The sequence below is a fragment of the Mobula birostris genome, chromosome X, assembly GCF_030028105.1.
Source record: "Mobula birostris isolate sMobBir1 chromosome X, sMobBir1.hap1, whole genome shotgun sequence".
NCBI classification, from domain to species: Eukaryota; Metazoa; Chordata; class Chondrichthyes; order Myliobatiformes; family Myliobatidae; genus Mobula; species Mobula birostris.
Genome location: NC_092402.1, coordinates 65,765,036 through 65,790,190, shown reverse-complemented (window position 1 = coordinate 65,790,190; position 25,155 = coordinate 65,765,036). Strand labels below are relative to the sequence as shown.

Sequence of the window (25,155 nt, the reverse complement as noted above, 5' to 3'; positions counted from 1 at the left end):
AAGGTACTTGGACAGGTTCATAGATAGGAAAGGTTTAAAGGGATGTGGGCAAATGGGACTAGCTTAGATGGGAATCTTGGTCAGCACGGATCATTTGGGCTGAAGGGCCTATTTCCACACTCTGTGACTCTATGACTCTCTCTCGTTCTTGTTGTCATTTCACAGCTGCCATTTTGGCTTTTCCTTCCAATTTGCTCAAGGAATTAATGGAAAGCTTGACTGTGATCCCTGCAAGTAAAGGATTTGAGGCCTTCCCATTCATAAAGGTACTGTTAGAAATGGTGACCATGAATCTCTGGAGGTGAAAACCTTGGCCAGCTCCCCAGCTCAGAAGTACCAGCAGTCTTGTTTTATGGCTTGTCCTTGTGTAACTCATTCAGAAGCTGAGGTGTGGTGTAAGCTCAGGCATATTTTTATTTTACAGGTGTGAAGATGAGGACTTCACACCACATTTGGAGTATTGTGGGCCATTTTGGGCTCCATATCCAAGAAAGAATATGCTGGCATTGGAGAGGGTCCACAGAATGATTCTGAAAATGAAGAGGTGTGTTTGATGGCTCTGGTCCTGACTCGCTGAAGCTTTAGGAGAATGAGTGGGATCTCACTGAAACCTATTGAATATTGAAAGGTCTGGATAGAATGGACATGCAAAGGATGTTTCCAGCAATGGGAGACTCTAGGGCCAGTGGGTACAGCCTCAGAGCAGAAGTGTGTCCCTCTAGAACAGAGCTGAGGAGAAAATTTCTTTCATAATGAAGTTGTGCTCCTGGACCATTAAAAAAATCTGATGGTAGAAGGGAAGAAGCTGTTTCTAAAACATAGTGTGTGTGTCCTCAGTTGCCTGTACCTCCTCCCTGATGGTAGTAATAAGAAGAGGGCAAGTTCCAGATGGTGAGGGTCTTTAGAGATCAATGGCACCTCCTTGAGGCACTGCCTTTTGAAGATATCCTTGATGGTGAGGAGGCTTGTGCCCATGATGGAGCTGCCTGAGTCTACAACCCTCTGGAACCTCTTTCAATCCTGAGCATTCATACAGGCAGTGATGCAACCAGTCAGAATGGTCTCCACGGTACATCTGTAGAAATGTGCTGGAGTCCTTCAACTCCTAATGAAGTCTATCTGCTGGTGTGCCGCCTTTATGATTGCATCAATATGTTTGGCCCAGGATAGATCCTCAGAGATGTTGCACCCAGGAACTTGAAGCTGCTCCCTCGCTGAGGACTCGCTGAGATGACGCCTGGTGCCCTATTGTGTGCAGCTTTCAAGTGGATCATCAAATATTCCCATTTGGGATTAATATGCAGCAACAGACAGTGCTGGCATTGGACCATAGTGATACCAGAACTGGTGTAGCATCTGTAGGCTTGAAATAACTGCACTTTGGAAATCTATGCTTAGCTTTAGTGTTCATGACCTGTTTGCTAAAGGCTCCTTTTTGCTGTGCTGATATTGAGTTTAATATAGATTGCTGATATCACTTGTTGTTCAGTGGCAACTGGCATACTGATTATAGACTGAGCCCAATGCCTCTTAATCCCTAGTGTTTCATTCCATTTGTCTGGAATCTGCGACAGAATTGGCCCTGATATTTTGTAGTGTCTGTTTTCATGAACTGCTTCCCAACCTGTCATTCCTGGGTAGTTTCAGACCCTGCCTTGTAATGCACACAGTGAAATTGTCCATTGCAAGCTCATACATCGAGGGCAATTATAAAGCAATAAACTGCATCTACTGGAAATTGCAGTGAAAATAATGCTCAAAACACTCAGTAGATCAGGCAGCAACTGTGGGGAGAGAAACAGGGTTTCTGAGCTGAATGGCAGGTTATGCTATGACTTGATTTATGATGGTAAATGTTTGCACAAAAGTGAGATTTAACGGAGCAGAGGTTCTTTCAAACACACTTCTATTTATTCCTGATATATGGATGTGCTCATTGGGAAAATAAGATTCAAGTACTTTTATTATTAAAATGTATAAATTACACGACCTTGAGATTTGCTTGCTCACAGGCAGCCACAAAGTAAAAAACTTGAAAGAACCCAATTAAAGAAAAAAAAATAAGAGCAACCCTTGGTGTGCAAGAGAAAGAAAAAGTACAAATCATGCAAAGAATTGAAGCAAACAACGTCAGCATTCTGAACCAAAACTGAGTCCTCGGATCTGAATCCCAGAACAGCCTCGAATAGGCCCAAAGCCTCGCTTATCAGTTCATCATATTAGAAGGCACAAAGCACAGCAGCTGGGGCAGTCTTCATAGCCTTAGCACCATGAAGATGACCATCGAGGAGAACGAGTGAAATCAGCTCTCATCCCGGCCGACACCGCCTTTTCAGTCTACCTGGGTTGATGTTTAAATTGACCAAACAATGGATGAGTGAAAGGCTCCATGCCCTGGAGAGAGGAGTAAAGATTGCAGTGAGCGAGAGAAATTGGCTCTCTTTGATCTGGGCTGGCGTTTAAATTGTCTAAACAGGCGATATAGTTAGCATAAAGTGAAGCAAGACCTGCAGACCTTGGCATATGTGGGGCTATTCGGTGGTGTTGGGGGAGATGATCACTTGGGCAAAGGGTGCGTGCTCCTGGAGAACACCGCACTGGAAAGATCCAGCTCCTGTGGAAATGTTAAGGAGCAGAAGTGGACTGGGGTGAGAAAGAGAAGTGTAAGGTGGCAGTGGTAAACACTGAGAACTTGCATTGTGTGCTATCGACCGGGGTGCTTAGTGAGGGATTACCACACTAGACATAGCTGGGTAAAGGATATAGCGTGTTATACTGTATGTTTGTGGCCTCTCGGGTCATGGTTGGAGACAGTGTCCTAATAAGGAAGAAAAATGTGAGACTCTTCCCATTAAAATGGGCAGAAACTACAGCAGTGGCCTCCTTGTCTGACCTGACTGCCAACCAGGTCATCTATTGAATATGAGTGAGCAGCAAGCAAGTTTGAACTAATCCATAGCCTGTGATTTAGTGGGACTCAGTGATGGCCTAATATCGCTTAATGGGCCTATGTAAAATGTGTGGGCTTCAGTGTGTGCCTTGATGGGAATGCCAAGCTTTTTCAACAAACAGAATCCCGTGTTTGGGAAGAACTGCAATGTCTATTTATCCTTTCTAACTATTACCGAGCTTTGGCCTGCCTTGACTCGTGAGGAACTCTCGATGCATGAAATAGGAAATTGTTGCTGGTCTGGTGTGACACTGTCGGCTTTTGTACTGGCTGAATTCATCCAGGCTAATGCAATGTGCTATGTTAAACTCTCTCAGGAAGGAGTTGTCCTTTAGTCTGTGATGATGTTACTGACCCACTCCTGGTGATGGACAGTGAAATCCACCACCTATTCTGCTAGTTAACAGGCTCAAAAATGCAAACAAGTTCGTCAAGCACGATTCCCATTCACAAACCCATGCTGACTCTCCCCAAACCCTTTACTATTTCCTAAGTGCCCAGGTCCCAATTCCTTAGCACTAGATTCCAGCATTTTCCTTCCTCCTGGTGTCAGGCAAATTGGTGGATAGTTCCCCATTTTTGTCTCTCTTTCGCTTCTTGCTAGGGTTACATTGATTCCTGTCCAATTATGCTGGAATTTCTGGAGTTTTGGAAGATGTCAACCAATGCATCCACTGTCTCCAGAGCTCCCTCCTTTGAAACCCCTTGGATGCGTACCATTGAATTAGAGGCATAGAGTCACACAGTATGGAAACGGACCCTCGACCCAACCAGTCCATGCCAACTAAGATTCCCGTCTAGCCGGTCCCATTTGTCTGCATTTGGCCCATATCCCTCCAAACCATGTACCTGTTGAAATATCTTTTAAATGTTGTTAACATACCTGTCTCAACTGCTTCTCCTGCAGCCCATTCTATAAAATGACCAGTGTCTAGATGAAAAAACTGCCTTCAAATCCCACCAAAATCTCTCCCCCTTTTGCGTCAAACCCATGACCTGCAGCTCCCAACTCCCTGACTCTGGGGGGGATAAAGATTCTACGCATTCTCCCCATCTGCGTCCACCCCCCTCTAATTTTACACCCTTCTATAATATCACCCCTCATTCTGTCCATAACTTAGTCCCAGTAACATCCTCATAAATCTCTTATAAATCCAGATTCTTTTCAGCTTACTGGCATCTTTCCTGTAGCTAGATAGATAGATACTTTATTGATCTGAAAGGAAATTGCTGTATCACAGTAGCATTACAAGTGCACAGATATACAAATATAAGAATACTAGAAAAGAAGTAGAAAGAATAATAAATAAGTTGCCTCAAACAGTCTAACAGGAGGGGGTTATCACTTCCCCGGCGATAGGTTGACTCATTATAGACTAATGGCTGAGGGTAAGAATGACCTCATACAGCACTCTTTGGAGTAGCACAGTTGTCTTGGTCTATTATTAAAAGTGCTCCTCTGTTCAGCCAAGGTGGCATGCAGGGGGTGAGAAACATTGTCCAGAATTGGCAGGATTTTCCGTAGGGTCCTTCGTTCTACCACAGCCTCCAGTGTGTCCAGTTTGACTCCTGTAACAGAGCCAGCCTTTCTAATCAGTTTACCGAGCCTGTTGGCATCACCCGTGTTGATGCCATTGCCCCAGCACACCACCACATAGGAGATTGTACTGGTGACGACGGGCTGGTAGAACATGTGAAGGAGAGGCCTGCATACTCCAAAGGACCTCGGTCTCCTCAGGAAGTAGAGGTGACTCTGGCTCTTCCTGTACACAGCCTCTGTGTTGGTGCTTCACTCAAGTCTGTCATCCAGGTGCACCCCAGGTACTTGTAGGTCCTCACCACATCCACATCCTCACCATCAACAGTAACAGGGAGTAATGCAGGCTTAGTCTTCCTAAAGTCCATCACCATCTCCTTTGTCTGACTGATGTTGAGCTAAAGATGATTCAGCTTGCACCGTTTGACAAAGTCCTCCACCAGGGCCCCGTATTCATCCTCCCGTCCTCCCTTTATACACCCAACTAGTGCTGACTCATCAGAGAATTTCTGCAGATGATATGCCTCAGTGTTGTACCTAAAGTCCGAGGTATACAGGGTAAGCAGGAAGGGAGCCAATACAGTCCCCTGTGGGGCCCCAGTGCTGTTATAGCCATGTCTGACACACAGCTGTGAAGTCACACATACTGTGGTCTGTCTATCAGGTAGTCCATTATCCAGGATACAATGGAAATGTCAATCTGCATTGAATGGAGCTTTTCCCCCAGCAATGAGGGCTGTATGGTATTGAAGGCACTTGAGAAATCAAAAACCATGATCCTCACAGTGCTGTCCTGCTTATCCAAATGGGAGTAGGCTCTGCTCAGCAGGTAGATGACAGCATAGTCGACTTCAATGTGACAATGTAGTAGGGTGACCAAAACCCAATGCAATATTCTAATTGTGGCATCATCAATGGCTTCTACAACTGCAACATAACCTTGCAACTTCCATACTCGCTTACAGAATTATAGAATTCCATACTTGGTGTCCTGACAAATGCTTCATCACTGCCCTCTTTACCTATAATGCCACTTTCCGGGAACTTAGTTTCCAGGCTTTTGCAACCATGTTCCTGTATTGGTAATTAAATTATTTTTATTTACAACTATGGGTACCAGTAATTTGTTGCAGGTGAGAGCATTCAGAGAGTGCCATCTTATTCCATACTCTTACTGGGGGTTCTGAGGGTTTATCATTGTTCAGTCCCATCACTTGCTCCAGCGCACTCTGCTGTTTTAGTAGTTCACTCTTCCCAGCTCCTCACTCACTCCACACCTGATCTCTTTGATCAGCAAGTCCAGGAAGGGTGCTGTTTTACTGGAACGAAGCAGGAGGTGTGAGGGTCATCAGTCACTTATTGACAGAACTTGGGTTTGAGCACTCTGCCTGAAACTGTGATTTGGATCTATGGGCTGCTGCCTCCATGAACAACATCTCCTGTGTGACTATCCCAGCCAAAACCCTCCTGACCTTCACTGAGCACGGTGAGGGAAGAGGTGGGTTCTGATGTGCTCCTTCAGTGTCTTCCACCCTGCCCTTAAATTCCCGGTCCATCTCTGACACCTTCCTCCCCTTTCTCAATCTTTCTCCATCTCTGGAAACAAAGTGTCAACCAACATCTTTTATAAATCTCCTGATTCCCATGGTTATCTTGACTATACCTCTTCCCACCCTGTCTCCTGTAAAAATGCTATTCCCTTTTCTCAGTTTCTTCGCCTCCACCACATCTGTTCCCAGCATGCAGCTTTCTATTCCAGGACATCAGGGGTGTTACCCTTTTTTTTAAAGAACGGGGTGTTGCTCCCTCCACTATTGACGCTGCCCTCACCTGCGCCTCCTCCATTTCCCATACATCTGCAATCACCCCACTTTCCCATTACCGTAATGGTGATATAGTCCCTCTTGTCCTTATCTACCACCCCATTAGCCTCTGCATCCAACACATTATCCTCTGCAAATTGCACCACCACCAAACATATCTTTACCTCCCCTCCCCCCTCCGCTTTCTGCAGGGATGGCTGATCCGTGATTCCCTTGTGCATCCGTCCCTCCTAACTAACCTCTGTCCAAGCACTTATCCCGTCAAGCGCCTGCTCCCTCACCTACACTAGTGTTCAGCAGAGCATTGTGGGCTGCAGGGCCTGTATTGTGCTGACAGCCCAGCACATCTGTAGGTTTTCTATGTTTCAATGTTACTCCCTCACCTCCATTCAGGGCCCCAGGCAGTCATTCCAGATCAGGCAACAGTTCACCTGCGAATGTGCTGGGGTCATCTATTGTGTCCAGTGCTCCCGACGTGGCCTCCTCTACACGGCTTCGTTGAGCACCTCGGCACCACTCGCCACAAGCAGGACTTCTGGGTGCCCAAACATTTTAATTTAGATTCCCATTCTGACATGTCTGTTCATAGCTTCCTCTTGTGCCAAGATGAGGCCATCCTTAGGGTGTAGGAGCAACACCTTTATATTCCGCTTGGGTATCCCTCCAACCTGATGGCATGAATATCGATTTCTCCTTCCGGTGACAAGTTCTCCCCACCCCTCCCCCATTCCCCATTCCTCATTCCCCATTCTGTGCTCACCTTTCCCCTGGGTCCCCTCCTCCTTCCTTTTCTCCTATTGTATACTCTCCTCGCCTATCAGATTCTTTCTTCTTTAGCCTTTGACCTTTCCCACCCACCTGGCTTCACCTATCACTTTCCAGCTAACCTTTCCCACCCCCCCACCATTTAATTCAGACATCTTCCCCCTTCCTTCTCAGTGAAGAAGGGTCTTGGCCTGAAATGTTGATGGTTTACTCTTCTGTAGATGCTGCCTGACCTGCTGCGTTCCTCCAGCATTTTGTGTGTACACCTGGGTGAGCCACGTCTGGGCATGTCTCCTCTCGAGGTGCCCTTGGTGGCTTCCGCACTCTTTGACCTCTGCGCTATGTGCCTGTTGTTGGTCCACAGCGTGCCTCTTGTGCAGTGGAGACGTGCCAAGTTTTGAGATCCCTGACTCATCTTTTTTCCCTCCCCTTCCTCTGGCACTTGGTGCTATTTTTAAGTGGTCTTATGTGAAGCTGCACTTGCTGCTGGGGTAACAATGTGCATGGACTGGTGCTGACTAAACCCATGGACGCTGTAGCAGGTGCAGGCTGTGCCACAGCTTTGTAGAGACTGAAAACATGCTGAACATCTACTTGTTGAGACTGCTACGACGCTGCAACGGATTGGGACCATCTGAATGGTCCGTAAATTCTGCTGCAGGGTCAGACCTGACAACCTGTTTAAATGATCCTACATGCTGCCATTTGGAGTCTTTGTCACACTCACAGAAACAGGCCCTTCAGCCCAACTCATCCGTGTCAACCAAGATTCCCACCAAAGCTGGTCCCATTGTCTTCATTTGGCCCATATCCCTCCAACCCTTTGCTATCCATGTATCCGTCTAATTACCTTTTAAATTCACGCTATCTCTGCCCCTCATGATTGTATAAAACTCCGTAAGATCATCCCTCAGTTTCCTCCAGCCCAGGGAATAAAGGCCTCGCCTGTCCAATGTCTCCTGAAAACTCAGACCACCGAGTCCTGGCAACATTCTTGTAAATCACCTCTGCACTTATTCCAGCTCAGTAAGGTGTTTTCTCCCCCCACTTTTTCCAACAAGTACATGTAATACTGGATCATTGCTCTCAATAAGTAAATGAACAAGTACAATGTTTTTGTGTTGTTTATTTAATTGGGTTCTCTTTATCTAGTTTTAGGACGTGTGAAGATCTGATCACATCTTAGGTCATATTTATGCAGAAATGGAGAAAATTCTGCAGGGTTCACAAATTTTCTAGCACCACTGTATGTGAGTGATGATAAACCTGATTGTGATATGGGTCTCTTGTGGACTGAGTGTGGGAAGCAGGCAAGGAGAAGGAAGTCATGGTTGGGACAAGGGGAAACAGGAAGCACCACAGAGACATTTTGTTATCATCAATAAACCAGTTGTTTGGAATTAAATGGTGTCTCACACCCCACCTGCAGTACTCCACCCTTGCCATTCCCAACAACCTTTGCTCCCACCAGATTTACCAACACGGTCACTTGCTTAAATATATAAAAGCCTGTTGCACAGTATTGTATACAGAGCATCAGCAGCTCTTGTTTGCCTTTGATTCGGCCAACAACGGTGGTTTTGTCAGGAAACTTAAATATGACATTGGAACTGTACTTAGCCTCACATTCGCAACTGTAACAGAGTAGAGCAGGGGCTAAGCGCACAGCCTTGTGTTGTACCTGTGCTGGTGGAGATTGTAGAGGAGATGTTGTTGCCAATTGGAACTGACTGGGGTCTGCAAGTGAGGAAATCGAGGATCCAATTACACAAGGAGGTATTGGGGCCCAGGTCTTGGAGCTCATTGATTAGTTTTGAGGGGACGACGGTATTGAATGCTAGCTGTAGTTGATAAAGAGCATCCTGATGTATGCATCTTTGCTGTCCAGATGTTCCAGGGGTGAGTGAAGAACCAATGAGATGGTGTCTGCTGTGGACCTGTTGCTTCAGTAGGTAAATTGGAACGGATCCAAGCTGCCAGTCAGACAGGAATTGATATGTTTCATCACCAACGTCTCAAAGCACTTCATCACTGTGGATGTAGGTGCTACTGGGTGATAGTCAGTGAGGCAGCTCACCACACTCTTTTTAGGCACCAGTATGACTGAAGCCTCCTTGAAGCAGGTGGTACCTGAGACTGCTGAAGCGAGAGGTTAGAGATCTCATGACCAAGATAGCACACATCATTTCCTCTACTCAGCCCAGTCAGGGTACCCGGCCGAGTACTAAAGACCTGCACTGGCCTACTGGCTGGAGTGTTCACTGAGATCTTTAACCTCTCACTCTGCTTTCCTCCCACATCTCAGAGACATGGATCATTGTGAAGACTCTGGAATCTCGAATGCCTGATCCTGGGTTGATGCTCCCAGTGCCATACTGAGTACGTGCTGCACAGTCTTACTGATGTAACACTGACTCTGGGATGTGGGCATCACTGGTAGGGCAGTACTCATTGCCTATTTTGAAATGCCCTTAGTGAAGGAGGTGCTGACCCTCATTCCACTGCTTCAGAACTGTTGGGGTTTAGGTTCGATCCAGACCTCAGGTGCTGTCTCTGTGACTGTGTGGGTTTCCTTTTGGGTGCTCTGGTTTCTCCTGCATCTCAATGACATGCAGCCTGGTCACTATAAGTTACCCCTCATAAGTAGCTGACATTGAAAGTACCACGATATCTTGGCCTGATAAACCAGAGTTCGATTTCCCAGATGTCCTGCACCAATGTTAACCTGGTAGAAGGGTTATCAGAATCAGATTTATTATCACCGACATACAGTACAGTGCCTATAAAAAGTATTCACCCCCCACTTGGAAGTTTTCATGTTTTATTGTTTTACAACATTGAATCGCAATGGATTTAATTTGGCTTTTTTGACACTGATCAACAAAAAAAGACTCTCTTTGTATCAAAGTGAAAGCAGATCTCTACAAAGTGATCTAAGTTAATTACAAATATAAAACACAAAATAATTAATTGCATAAGTATTCACCCCCTTCCTGTCAGATCACCAGCAGGTGGTAAGAGTGGGCTCCCTCACCTCCAACCCTCTGACTCTCAATACAGGAGCCCCTCAAGGCTGTGTACTAAGTCACTACATTGATTGGCCTAATCTCAAACAACAACGAGGTGGCCTACAAGGAAGAAGTCATCCCTCTGACACAGTGGTGTCAAGAAAACAACCTCTCCCTCAATGTCACAAAAACAAAGGAGCTGGTTGTGGACTACAGGAGGAATGGAGACAGGCTAACCCCAATTGACATCAATGGATCTGGGGTTGAGAGGGTAAACAGCTTCAAGTTCCTTAGCATCCACATCACCGAGGACCTCATGTGGTCTGTACATACTGGCTGTGTGGTGAAAAGGCACAACAGCGCCTCTTTCACCTCAGACGGTTGAGGAAGTTTGATGTGGGCCCCCAAATCCTAAGAACTTTCTACAGGGGTACGATTGAGAGCATCCTGACTGGCTACATCACTGCCTGGTATGGGAACTGTACCTCTCTCAATCGCAGGACTCTGCAGAGAGTGGTGCGGACAGCCCAGCACATCTGTGGTTGTGAACTTCCCATGATTCAGGACAGTTACAAAGACAGGTGTGTAAAAAGGATCACTGGGGACCCGAGTCACCCCATTCACAATCTATTCCAGCTGCTACCATCTGAGAAACTGTACCGCAGCATAAAAGCCAGGACCAACAGGCTCCGGGACAGCTTCTTCCACCAGGCTATTGGACTGCTTAACCCACGCTGATTTAAGTGTACTCTATGTTACATTGACTGTTCTATTTATTATAAATTATTATAAATTACTATGATTGCACATTTTAGATGGCAACGTTACGTAAAGATTTTTACTCATGTATGTGAAGGATGTAAAAAATAAAGTCAATTCAATTCAGTTGATGCACCTTTGGCAGCATTTACAGCCTTGAGTCTGTGTGGACAGGTCTCCATCAATTTTGCGCATCTGGACACTGCAATGTTCCCCCATTCTTCTTTACAAAACTGCTCAAGCTCTGTCAGATTGCATGGGGATTGTGAGTGAACAGCTGTTTCAAGTCCAGCCACAAATTCTCAGTTGGATTGAGGTCTGGACTCTGACTTGGCCACTCCAGGACATTAACTTCGTTGTTTTTAAGTCATTCCTTTGTAGCTTTGGCTTTATGCTTGGGGTCAGTCTTGTTGGAAAACAAATCTTCTCCCAAGTTGCAGTTCTCTTGCAGACTGCATCAGGTTTTCCTCGAGGATTTCCCTGTAATTTGCTGCAGACATTTTACCTTCTACCTTCACAAGCCTTCCAGGGCCTGCTGCAGTGAAGCATCCCCACAGCATGATGCAGCCAACACCATGCTTCACGGTAGGGATGGTGTGTTTTTGATGATGTGCAGTGTTTGGCTTATGCCAAACATAGCATTTAGTCTGATGGCCAAAAGGCCATAGAACTTTCTTCTGGCTGACTTCAGAGTCTCCCACCTGCCTCTGGCAAACTCAAGCTGAGATTTCATGTGAGGTTTTCTCAACAGTGGCTTTCTCTTTGCCACTCTCCCATAAAGCTGTGACAGGTGAAGCACCTGGGCAACAGTTGTTGCATACACAGTCTCTCCCATCTCAGCCACTGAAGCTTGTAACTCCTCCAGAGTTGTCAGAAGTCTCTTGGTGGGTTCCCTCACTAGTCCCCTTCTTGCACGGTCACTCAGTTTTTGAGGACGGCCTGCTCGCGGCAGATTTACAGCTGTACCATATTCTTTCCATTTCTTGATGGCTGACTTAATTGTACTCCAAGGACATACAGTGACTTGGAAATTTTCTTGTATCCATCTGCTGACTTGTGCTTTTCAATAACCTTTTTGCGAATTTGCTTGGAGTGTTCTTTTGTCTCCATGGTGTAGTTTTTGCCAGGATACTGACTGGCCAGCAGTTGGACCTTCCAGATACAGGTGTATTTTACTACAATCAAATTGAAACACCTTGACTATGTACAGGTCTCCAAAAACAGATCTCCATTTAACTAATTATGTGACTTCTAAAACCAATTGGCTGTACCAGTGATGATTTGGTGTGTCATATTAATGGGAATGAACACTTCTGCAATCAATTATTTTATGTTTTATATTTGTAATTAACTTAGATAACTTTGTAGAGATCTGTTTTCACTTTCACATGAAAGAGTCTTTTTCTGTTGATCAGCGTCAGAAAAAGCCAAATTAAATCCACTGTGATTCAATGTTGTAAACCAATAAAATATGAAAACTGCCAAGGGGGTGGGGTGAAAAAAGTAACCCTATAAATTAGGAAGTATATGAATATATTTTTATAAAAAGAGCAAAATAGCGAGGAATTCTGCAGGTGCTAGAAATTCAAACAACACACATCAAAGTTGCTGGTGAACACAGCAGGCCAGGCAGCATCTATAGGAAGAGGTACAGTCGACGTTTCAGGCTGAGACCCTGCGTCGCTTTTGATGTGTGTTGCTTGAAATTCCAGCATCTGCAGATTTCCTCGTGTTTGCGTTTTTAAATTCACTACTGCGAAGCCTCTTCCGGTGATACCTACACTGAAGAAGTTTAAATCTTCTCTTCGACGGGAGTTTAGTGAAACCATCTCTCACTGCTCCCCATCTGTAATTTCTTCGGCTCTTCAACTTTTCAACCACCTTCTTTCAGTTAGTCCTGACGAAGGGTCTCGGCCCGAAATGTCGACTGTACCTCTTCCTAGAGACGCTGCCTGGCCTGCTGCGCTCACCAGCAACTTTGATGTGTGTTGCAAAATAGTGAGGTCGTGTTCGTGGGTTCAGAAATCTGTGTGGGTCTTCAGGCTGCTGTACTTCCTCCCAATGGTAGTAATGAGAAGTGGGCATGTCCTGGATGGTGAAGGTCCTTAATGATTAGGGAAAGGGCTGTGCTTGGATTCAGTCTGCTGGGCAAGTCCTATTGGCTTTTTGTCCTCCATCCCTTCCGTGACACCAGAAGCTTCAAATGGGAAAAGGAAGGCAGATGGTCTGTAGTGCAATCTGCTGAAAAGCAGTTGTGGAAGCTGCTTGTCTCCCACATGGTGTCTGGACGGATGCCAAGCGTTCCAGCCTGCCTTCCCTGTCCTGTTACTACTGCAGATGTGGAGGGGAGGATGTTTCTGCAGTGACTCACTTGGCTGGGTGCAGAGATCTCACAGCCCATGTGAAAACACCCTCAGAAGTAAAGCGACATGGTTGCCAAAGGAAACCTCCTTTAGCTTAGTCCAAAAGCGGTGGATTTGTTTGTCCTGATACGGAGAGTCATGTGATCTGCAGACATTGTCAAGTAAGGAAAATCCTCTTTAATCTTTTGTGGGACGACTGGGGGAAGTGGGAAGAATAGGTGACGGCAAGTTGCTGGGTTGAGATGAGTTTGGTGGGGCTCTCCTGGATACGACTTTTCCTGCAGGATTCACTTTAAAGATACACCCACATTTCAGTGCAGCTCCCCCCACTTTCTGTTCAGGGATCTCAAAGTGCCCTGGGTCACCTGTGAGCCGTGGTCACTGTTTTACTGTCGAAAACGCAGCACCCCAATTTGTGCACAGCATTAGCAAGACTAGTAATGGGCGGAAAATGAGCTTCAGTGATGTTGCTTAGGGGGATAAATGTCTGGCAGGGCAAGGGGGAAGCAGCCAGCTCTACTTTGGAATAGGATCACAGTCTTTTGCATCTGTCTGTCAGAGGGAACACCGAGGGTTAACATCCTCTCTAAAACCGAGCACCTCCTGTATAGAGCTGCCTCAGTGCTTCACTGGAGAGTCACGCTATATTTTTGTGCTTAATTGTCAGGTGTGGGACTTGAATCCTCTGCCCAGTGAAGTAGAGGCTACCTCATTAAATGTATTTAAGGTATACAGGAGATAGGTTTTTGCATAGCGGGGAAATTCAGGGTTATGGGGAAAAGGCAGGTAGGTGGAGCTGAGTTCATGGCCAGATCAGCCATGATCTTGTTGAATGGTGGAGCAGGTTCGATGGCCAGATGGCCTACTGTTCCTATTTCTTATGGTCTTATGAACCCATGAACTGATATGCTCTTAATTGAGCTTACAGAAAAGGCACTTTGGCCCACTTCATCTTTGCTGACCATTAAGTCCATCTATAATAACCCCATTTTACTTTTCTCTTGCATTGGCATCAACAGCCCTCTCCAATTCTACCCCCTTGGGGCAATTCACCACAGCCAATTAACCCACCAAACCTCACGTCATTAGGATGTGGGAGGAAACTGGAGCACCTGGGGAAACCCATGTAGTTACAGGGAGAACTTGCAAACTCCACATAGACAGCACCGGAAGTCTCTGGAGCTGTTAAGCAGCAGTACTACCTGCTGTACCAATGTGTTGCCTTGCATGAACTGCAACAGGCAGTTAGTTGAGGTGAATTCAGAAAGGAGCGCAGACTGATTATTTAGGGAATTTTCACTCTTCCTCAATCTCTGAGGCATTTCTGTACATCCATATTGGGCCATTCTGATGCAATCTTCTATTCTTAATGAACAATTAAAGCAAAAAGACAATTTATCAAGGAAAATCTTCATGGCAAACTGTGGAGTTCTCATTTGAAATATTGATGCTGAATGTTGTTTTCAAATTGCCGTGTACTTTTTACAAATTCAAACTCTCAGTAAGGTTTTAAATTCTATATAAAATACATTAGAAGCTTGGGTTTAAACCTTTAACCCCTGGAGGTGTGGCTTGGCATTGGGATTGTGTTGAACTTTCAATCCATTCTTCATGTGATCTGGTTGCAATCCAAATTCCACGTATACACACGTTTACTTTCCAGCAGAAAGTACTGGATTAAATCAGGGTCCAGGAAATGGTTCAGTACAAGTGCTAGAAAAGCAGCTTGATTTCTGAGGCTGTTTACCCAGGTATGAGAAGTTGCTCAATTTCTGCTTGAATGTGTGTGCTCGCTGCCTGCCTCCAACTTGGGTTCAGGTGCACCAGATCCTGATTTGGAGGGTCAACTTACCTGGCCCTGAAAGTGTCCCAAGCTCCAGTACTGCCCCCAAAATTTCCCCTGAAACCTTTGTCAGCTGTCGATGTTGTAAAGAGCTTTAAATATTTCTGAATGTCTCTGACATTCGAAAGCTATTAAAATGAAATCCCCAGTCAGTGTTGGTGAAGTCAGAAACAGGAAGGGAGTAATTACTTTATTGGGAGTATTCTATAGCCTCCCCACCCCCATTGGAGCAGATTGGGAGGCAGATTTTGGAAAGGTACAAAAATAACAGGGTTGTTGTCAATGTTGATTGGCACATCCTTCGTGCAAAATGTTTGGATGGAGCAGAGTTTGTTACGTGTGTCCAGGAAGGATTCCTGACACAATATCTGGACAGGCAGACTAGAGGACAGGCCATACTGGATCTAGTATTAGCCATAAACCTGGTCAGCTGACAGATCTCTCTAAGTGAGCATTTTGGAGACAGTGACCACAAATCCCTGACCTTTGCCATGGCCTTGGAAAGAGATAGGAGCAGACAGTATGGAAAAGTATTCAACTGGGGAGGGCGAATTATGATGCTATTAGGCCGAACTTTGGGAACAGATGTACTCGGGGAAATGAGCAATGGAAACGTGGAGGTTGTTATGGAGCACTACCATGGGGTTCTGGATGGGTCTGTCCCACTGAGACAGGGAAAGGGTGAAGGAACCATAGTTGACAAAAGATGTAGAACATTTAGCCAAGAGGATACAAGGATCAGACAGGGCTCTGGGGAGTTGCAAGGTAGCCAGGAAGAAACTTAAGAAGGGACTTCGAGCTAGAAGGGGACTCGATTGGCAACTGGGATTAAGGAAAGCCCCAAAGCGTTTTACACATACATGAAGCAGGATGACAAGAGTGAGCGTAGGACAGATCAGGGATAGAAGAGCAAACATGTGCCTGGAGTTGGAGGAGGTAGGGGAGGTCCTTAATGAATACTTCGCTTCAGGATTCACCAGTGAGAAGGACATTGACTAATGTGGGAACAATGCGGAACAGGCTAATACACTGGAGCATGTCAATGTTAAAAAGAAGTTGTGCTGGAACTTTTAAGTTCCTGGGGCTGGTTGGGATAGATCCATCCAGGAAGCAAGAGAAGAGTCTGGGCATCTGCTGCATATATATAGCATTTGACAAGGTTCCCCATGGTAGGTCCATTCAGAAAGTCAGGAGGCATGGGATCCAGGGACTTAGGCTATTTGGATTTAGAAGCAGTTCAAGGTCAGAATCCTGTCAATAAATACCATGTTTGGCATTTTTTAATAAAATAAAATCTTATTTGTTTTCGAATTAACCTATTTAGAACACAGGAAAGCCCTCTGGCATTGCATGTAATTGTTTGTTGATGAAATAGAACATTTAAAAATCATGGAATTTGTGATGCCTGGCGATGGAATTTGGGTTTGTCAGCTGATTTCTTGTGTTGGAGGTGGTGCCACTGGAAGGCTTTTGAGAATAGTGCAAGGAATAATCATTGTGTGGGAATATTTCACTGGAATACAACCAGCCAGGCCTGTTGCCAAGCTACATAAAGCTGTAGATAAATGTGGTTGGCTGCTGGGCCAGTGTACTGTGGATTCAGAGTGAAAATTGCAAACTTTGCATTAAGTGACCCAGCATGTGCATGCAAATAGGTGAAGACTTGTAGGCTTGACTCTGATGCCCCCTAGTGGCTATAGACAGGATTAGAATTTGAATTGTAGGGACAGACAGCTGACAGACAAGCTCTTCAGTCCACTGAATCCACGCTGACCTTCACTCACCCATTTACGCTAATCCCATTCCATTCCTTCCATGTTCCTGTCAACTCCCTCCCAGGTTCTTCCACTCACCTACACATCGGGCCAATGTGTTTACAAGTCTGCATAAGGATAAAACAACTTGAGCAATCTGTGGCCTAACATCTCTCACCCCACTGCACTGTTTTCTTGGTTGAAGGCAAGTCATGGATTAGGAATCAGAAATGCACTCTTCTGCTGTCAAGGTTACAGGGCTGAATGTGAAATTTGTAACAGAAATGCTGTATCAACACAATCTTTTGGATATTCCATTGACCATTTGGCAATGCTGTCGCTAGGGATAGAACTGGGGGGGATTCATCAGAGAGCCCCAACCCATTTTAGGGGTTGTTCTTCCCATTTTGCTGGGTCACGGCTTCAAGTTCAAAGAGGATTGAGAGACTTTGGAACTCTCTTCCTCACAGGGCGGTGGGAACAAAGTCTTTGAATATTTCTAAGGCAAAGGTAGATTTTTGTTAAGGCTAGATAGGAATGCAGAGCTGTTTACAATGAGATCTTACTAAATGGCAAAGCAGGCTGGAGAGGCTGAGTGATTTACTTCAGCTCTAACACATAATTTCACATGTATCCAAGATGGCTGTGGAGGCTCAGTATCTTCAGGACTTAGACCAATAGAAGTTTAGATATGAATGTAATAGAGTAAAAGGCGGTTAGAACAGGGAAGTGACACTGAGCTAAAAAGTTAGCCATGATCTCATGGAATGGTAGAGCAAATTTGGGTGGGGGGAGTGGGGAAAATGGCCTATTCCTGCTTCCATTTGAAAATCAATATGGTATAAGACACTGCGAGTCTTAAATAAAAACAAGAAACATCAGAGACACTCAACAGGGCAGGCAGCAACTGTGGAGAGAGGAACCTGAAATATTGACGCTGGTTCTCTCTATAGATGCTGCCTAGTTCCCTGGGTGTTTACAGCAGTTTCTGTTTTAATTCCTGCTGATGATTTTATGCTATGTTGTCGTGTGCATCAACTGTGGTGCTGTAATTGCCATCCCTGTCTTGAGTGATCCTCCGATCTGGACTGAACGTGTATCCGCTCTGCAGCAAATCTACCCCACGTTCTGCGACTGCTCTCAGCTCAACACGAGCAAGTTAAAGGGGAGGAAATGATTCCAGCCAGGAAATTAGAACTTGCTTTTAACCAGTCCCTCATCACACTTGCGTCTCTGAAACCTCTCCAATCTCGTTCATTAAGGATTATTTTCCCAGAAATCTGTTGGTAAGTGCTTTACCTGAGCAGCAACGGTCTGAATAAATATTTACTCCAAGGGGTTTATTGGCGTGTTGTCTCAATTTTACCTCATTAGTTCTAGGGCATCTTGTTTTAAAGCTCAGAAGGTGGCAGCCATAGGGCTTTGAGTCTGTACTTTTGGAGTGGAGCTCGAATCCACAATCGTCCAGATTCAGCGATGAAGGTGTTACTAGGTGAACCATCTGATGGGTCAGCAAGATGATTTAGTTGAGACAATTGAAACAGGCTTGTTTTGTTTAAAAGCAGCAAGGTACATCAGTGAGCAGAGCAAACCGGACAAATGAATGAAGTGATTGTTTAGCAGCTAAACGGGAAATGGTGCTATGTCCCTCAGTTTCCTGAAGGCTAAGGTTCAGCTGTGTGCCACAGGTATTAAATAAACATTAACAACCCATAGCTGCTGGAAATCAGAAATAAAACAGAATAGGCTGACAACATCTGTGGATTGGGAAGCAGGGGTCAAAGACCCTTTGTCAGAACTGGAAAGAGAGAAAACAAGTTAGGTTAAGTTCCAGAGAGTGTGAGGAAGAGGCGGATAGGACAAAGGGCCTGTCCCTGATAGGGCGAGGCTAGGTTACCATGGGGATAGGCTTTTATATCTCAATGTGCTGACCTATTTCCGAGGTTCTGTCAATATTGTGTTATTCAACAAACAATTAAAGTTCTTAATCCTTTTTCTAATGTTGGGAATTAAAGCTTTGAACATGAGCTATTAGTCATTGAATTTAGATTTAATTACCAGACTGTGCCCCAGTCTTCCTTTCCAATGCGTACATCTTCAATAACCTTTGTCTCTTCGTACATTTATGGAACCATAGTAAAACCAGTCACGAAGGACTTCGGCTCCTTTGCATCATTTAATTGTGCAGTGCTGTACACTTGCATCCGAAGTCCTCTGTTGCTTATTTGCTTTTGTCAAACTTCTTGCCTCCTTGGGGCAAGATATGTGATATTTTAGGAGCTGGGTGTTTACTTCTGTGCTGTTTCAAATTTTAGGACATGTGCTGTTGTGTTGGAGATAGTCTTAAGTTACCACAAGTGTGGCTTGAGCTGCCAGCAAGGAAAAAAAATTGCCACAGGCTACTTATTTGCTGACAGATATTTTTACATGTTCTGGAGTATTTGTTAATGGCCAGTGTAGCCAAACCAAGATTTGGCTGAGCTTGTGTAAGCAGTTCATCAGTTTAAGATAATTCAATTGGATTTGGCTTGTGGTTAGATATATTCCAGAAGCTGTGGAGGCCCCATACTTCAGAGAATTTGTGTGGTTCTGCCCTGATTTCCCAAGGCCACTGGTTTAGTGAAAATTAATACATTCTGGATTTCTAGCATTCATGACCATTTCCACTTGATCTAATTCTGTATGTTTTGCATCATTCCCTTTTAGAGCTTGAGGTGTCCATTTGAATGGACAGACTCCCCTAGCCTTCCTGCTCTTTCTCCTGTGGGCTTTGAGCAGTCATGGCGTCTGCACTGTTTAACGTTAACCTCATGGACACTGGCCAGGAGGCTGTTGATGAGAACCGCTGTGACCTGGAGGTGGAAAGAAAATATCAACTCATTCCATCCATTATCTGTGCCATGTGCTGCCTTTTTGGGATCATCTACTGCTTCTTTGGTAAGTGAAGTATTCCACAGAGAAACAAACATCTTCTGGAGGAACTCATGGGTCGAGCAGAATCCGTGGGGGAGGGGGGAAGGAACAGTTGACGTTTCTGGTCAAGACCCTGTACCAGGACTGAGAGTGGAGAGGGGATGTGACTGGAAGAAAGTGGGAAAGCAGGGTGGGGTGAGAGTGTGATTGGTGGACTGAGGAAGGATGGAAAGATGGGCAGGGGAGGGCAGCAGGGGTATAGAAGGGAGACGGTGGCAGATGGATGATAGATGGAGACAGAGAGAGAGAGAGTAAAGTAAACCAGATGGAGCAAGGTGAGGGCAGGGGAGGGTGGATACAGCTGCTGGAGGGAGAGCAGCAGGAACACGAAGGACTCTGATAAGTAAAGGAAGTGAGAATGGGAATCATTAGAGGAGAGGTGAGTAAGGATGCCTTTCCTTTCTCTCAGTTTCTCCATCTCCACCATATCTGCTCTCAAGATGAGGCTTTTCTGTGCCTTCCCTTCTGCTGTCGTTGACGGAGTCCAATCTTATACCTCTTCTATTTCTGATACTAATGCTCTCACCCTGCCTCCCCTGATCTCACCGGCTTTTTGAGGAGTATGAGGAGGGGGCTAAATTTTGAAGGATAGCGCATTTTAAAATTGGTTTGTCTAGGCAAACCTTGATGAGGGAAATCCCAAACGTATTGCTACCATTCAATTAGTTTGGTTTATTTTAAATGCAAGCCCTCTTTCTCTTGTTCTGTCATGCTTAAGATGCAGTTTCCTTTTTCTGAATTGCAATAATCTTTGCAGTCCTTTCTCCCTGGAAAAATAAGTGGCTATCTTGTGGGGATGCAGAGAGAGGCTTGGGGATTGAACTGAATGTTAGAGAGCATGGTTTGTTAGAAAGATTTAGATAGTACCAGTAAATGGAGGAACATTAAGGTGGAGTACCACGTGCTTGAGAAAGAAAAGTTTCCCAGGAGGTGCGGTGGGCACAGCTCCAGAGACACAGGTTCAACCTTTGGCACTGCCTGTGTGGAGTTTGCACATTCTCTTTGTGTGGGTCTCCTCGGATTCTCCAGTTTCCTATCGCATTCTAAAGACATGCAGGTTGGTTGGTAAGTTAACTGGGCTGCTTGTAAATTGCCTCCAGTGTATTATGGATCTTGGGAGTTAATGGGAATATAGGGAGAGAAAAAAACATGCTTTGTGTAGGATTGCATAAGTGGGTGGGTGATGGTTAGCATGGGTTCAGTGAGCCAAAAGGCCTGCTTCTGTACTGTATAACTCCTTAAAACCTACACAAGAATATTCTTTTTAAATGACCCCAAGGGCCTGTTTCCATGCTATATGACTATAATTCGCATCTTCAAATGAAGCACACAGAAAGGAAGTTGAATGGCAATCGCATTAGAAGGGTCTGGGGGTCAGCAGAAGGTGGTGTGTAAGGACAGTCTCTCACTGACCAGCCTGGAGCTCATCACTAATTGTGCTTGTGTTCCCATTTTGCTTACTTGCTGTTTTGGTCGAAGGAGATTTATGTCTAATCTCAGTGGCCCAATTATCTTGTTTTTAACATTAAGTCTATTTCATCCAACTAAGTATTTTGAAAGAGACATTAAGCTTAAGACCCTTAAGTAAAATTAGTAAACTTCAGATGTTGGAAACCCAAAATAAAAAAGAAACTTGGTAATGCTTGGCAGATTAGGCAGTGTCTGTTGAAAAAGTTAATGTTTCAAGCTAAAGATCCTCTGTAAGAACTGGAGAAATGAGGAAACAGGTCTATTTAGGTTGCAGAGTGGTGGAGTTGTCTATGATAGGCATTCAGGTTGTGTAGTTGACATAAGTGCAGTTGCTTTCAGTTTGACCAGTACCTTGTGAAGCCTCTAGTCCTCTCAAAATGAATGCTAACATTGCATTTGCTTTCCTCACCACCGATTCAACCTGCAAGTTAGCCTTTAGGGAATCCTGCACAAGGACTCCCAAGTCCCTTTGTACCTCTGATTTTTGAGTTTTCTCCCAATTAGAAAATAAGTCTTTACCTTTATTGCTTCTACTAAAGTGCATGACCGTATACTTCCTGACACTATATTTTATCTGCCACTTCTTTGCCCATTCTCCCAATCTGTCCAAGTTGTTCTGCAGGCTCCCTGCTTCCTCAGCACTACCTGGCCCTCCATATATCTTTGTATTGTATGCAGACTTGGCCACAAAGCCATCAATTCCTTCATCCTGATCATTGACGTATAACGTGAAAAGAATTGGTTCCAACACTGACCCCTGTGGAACACCACTAGTTACCTGCAACCAACCAGAAAAGACTCCCTTCATTCCCACTCTTTGCCTTCGGTCCATGCTAGAATCTTTTCTGTAATACCATGGGCTCTTATCTTGTTTAGCAGCCTCATGTGTGGCACCTTGTCAAAGGCCTGAAGATTCAAACAACAACATTCACTGACTCTTCTTTGTCCACCCTGTCTGTTATTTCCAACAGATTTCCCCTTGAGGAAACCGTTCTGACTTCGGTCTATTTTATCATGTGCCTCCAAGTACGTTGAAACCTCATCCATAATAATGGACTTCAACATCTTCCCAACCACTGAAGTCAGGCTAACTGGCTTATAATTTCCTGTCATTTACCTCTCTGTCTTTTTAAAGAGCGGAGCGACATTTGCAATTTTCTAGTCCTCTGAAAACGTTCTAGAATCTTGTGATTCTTGAAAGATCGCTACTAATGCCTCCACAATCTCTTCAGATACCTCTTTCAGCACCATCTGCTCCAGGTGATTTATCTACCTTCAGACCTTTCAGCTTCACAAGCACCTTCTCCTTAGTAATAGCAACAACATTCACTTCTGCCCCCTGACACTCTTGAATTTCTGGCATACAGCTGGTATTTTCCACAATGTTTTCCACTGATGCAAAAAACTTAAGTTCGTACGCCATTTTTTGTCCCCCAATACCAGCTCTCCAATGTCATTTTCCAGTGGTCCACTTTCCTTTCTCTCCTCTTCTTTTACCCTTTATATCTGAAAAAACTTTCTGTATCTTCCTTTATATAATTGGCAAGCTTAACTTCAAATTTCATCTTTTCTCCCCTTATTGCTTTTTTTCTGTTGGTTTTTAAAAGCTTCCTAATCCTCTAGCTTCCTACTAATTTTTGCTATATTATGTGCCCTGTCGTTTGCTTTTATACTGTCTTTGACTTCTCTTGTCAGCTACAGTTGCCTCATCCTCCCTTTAGAATACTGCTACTTTGGATTGTAACTGTCTGTGGCTTCCAGACTATTCCCAGAAACTCCAGCCATTGCTGTTCTGCTGTCATCCCTGTGAGTGTTCCCTTGCAATTAACTTTGGCCAGCTCCTCTCGCAAGTCTCTGTAATTCCCTATACTCCACTGTAATACTGATACTTTTTCTCAAGCTACAGGGTGAATTCTATCATATTATGATCACTGCCTCCTAAGGGTTCCTTTAACTTAGCTCCCTAATCAATTCTGGTTCATTACACAACACCCAATCCAGAATTGCCTTTTCTCTAGTGGACTCAAGCACAAATTGCTTGAAACAGCCATCTCTTTATTATCTGACTTCTTTGCTCTCTAAACATTGCTTGCCTCTGATGAAGGGTAGGATGGCTTCCTGTGGCTGTGAAGGCACATGCATGTAATTATAAAATCTTGCTCCTCATGTACATAAGACCAGTTCACTGGCTCTTTCCTTTGTGTCACTCATCTAGTAACCATAAACCTGCTCTTGTGACATTGATGATAATAATCTCCATTGCTTTGCGCTTATCAACTGGCTGGAGTGCCACTGAGATCTTTAACCTCTCGCTTCAGCAGTGTGTGGTACCCACCCGCTTCAAGCAGGCTTCAGTTATACCGGTGCCTAAGAAGAACGTGGTGACCTGCCTCAATGACTGTCATCCAGTCACACTTACATCCACAGTGTTGACACGAGGAGATCTGCAGATGCTGGAATTTCAAGCAGCACACATAAAAATTGCTGGTGAACGCAGCAGGCCAGGCAGCATCTCTAGGAAGAGGTAGAATCGCTGTTTCGGGCCAAGACCTTTCGTCAGGACAAAGGGCCTCGGCCCGAAACGTCGACTGTACCTCTTCCTAGAGATGCTGCCTGGCCTGCTGCGTTCACCAGCAACTTTGATGTGTGTTGCTGCACAGTGTTGAAGTGTTTTGAGGGGTTGGTGACTAAATGTATCAACTCCTGCCTGGAAAGTGACCTGGATCCACTCCAGTTTGCCTTCCAGCACAACAGATCCACAGCAGAAGCCATTTCATTGGCTTTTCACTCAACCCTGGAACATCTGGACAGAAGAGATGCATACATCAGGATGCTCTTTAAGATGACAGCTCGGCATTCAAATCTATCATCTTCTCAAAAGTAATCAATAACCTTCAAGACCTTGACCTCGATATCTCCTTGTGCAATTGGATCCTGGATTTCCTCACTTGTAGACCCCAGTCAGTTCGGATTGGCAACAGCATCTCCTCCACAATCTCCATCAACACAGGTGCACCGCAGGGCTGTGTGTTTAGCACCCTGCTCTGCTCGCTTTATTCTTGTGATTGTGTGGCCAAGTACAGCTCCAGTGCCATATTCAAGTTTGCTGACAACACCACTGTAATAGGCTGAAGCAAAGGTGGTGATTCAGTATGTAGGAGGGAAGTTGAAATCTGGCTGAATGGTGTGACAACATCAACCTCTCACTCAATGTCAGCAAGACCAAGGAGCTGATTATTAACTTCAGGAGGAGGAAACCAGAGGTCCATGAGCCAATCCTCATCAGGGGGATCAGAGGTGGAGAGGGTCAGTGTTATAATTTCAGAGGATCTGTCCAGGGCCAATTGTGAAGGAAGAAGGCAGTGTCTCGTTGCCCGGATTCAGCACGACATCTAAAACTTTGACAAACTTCTATAGATGCACAGTGGAGAGTGTCCTGACCAGTTGTATCATGGCCTGGTATGGAAACACCAATGCCCTTGAATGGAAAATCCTACAGAAAGTAGTGGATACGGCCCAGTCCATCACAGGTAAAGCCCTCCCCACCACTGAGCACATCTACACAGAGTGTTGTTGCAGGAAAGCAGCATCCATCATCAGGGACCCCCACCACCCAGGCCATGCTCCCTTCTCACTGCTGCCATCCATCAGGAAGAGGGTACAGGAGTCTCAGGACACACACCACCAGGTTCAGGAACAGTTATTACCCCTCAACCATACAGGCTGTTACACCAGAGGGGATAACTTCACTGTCTTGACTCGCCCCATCACTGAACTGTTCCCACAAGCTATGGACTCACTTTCAAGTACTCTTCATATCACGTTCTTGATATTTATTCCTTATTATTATTATTTCTTCCTTGTATTTGCATAATTTGTTGTTTTTTGCACAATGATGGTTTGTCCTGTT

At 45.0% G+C, this 25,155-nt stretch overlaps 1 protein-coding gene across 7 annotated transcripts in view; it reads left to right on the top strand.

Annotated features, from left to right (window-relative positions):
- LOC140191350 (transmembrane protein 198-like) overlaps positions 1-25,155 on the top strand; it is a 95,552-nt gene that overhangs the window by 36,302 nt on the left and 34,095 nt on the right. For 4 of the 7 annotated variants that reach the window (XM_072248667.1, XM_072248666.1, XM_072248664.1 and 1 more), the window contains one exon: positions 19,509-19,739. In XM_072248667.1, coding sequence (XP_072104768.1) covers positions 19,583-19,739 — 157 coding nt within the window. In that variant the 5' untranslated portion in view covers positions 19,509-19,582. Of the gene's footprint in view, positions 1-188; positions 267-13,279; positions 13,367-18,067; positions 18,089-19,508; positions 19,740-25,155 lie in introns of those variants that run through there. The other 3 variants (XM_072248669.1, XM_072248668.1, XM_072248670.1) reach the window with 3 other exon arrangements.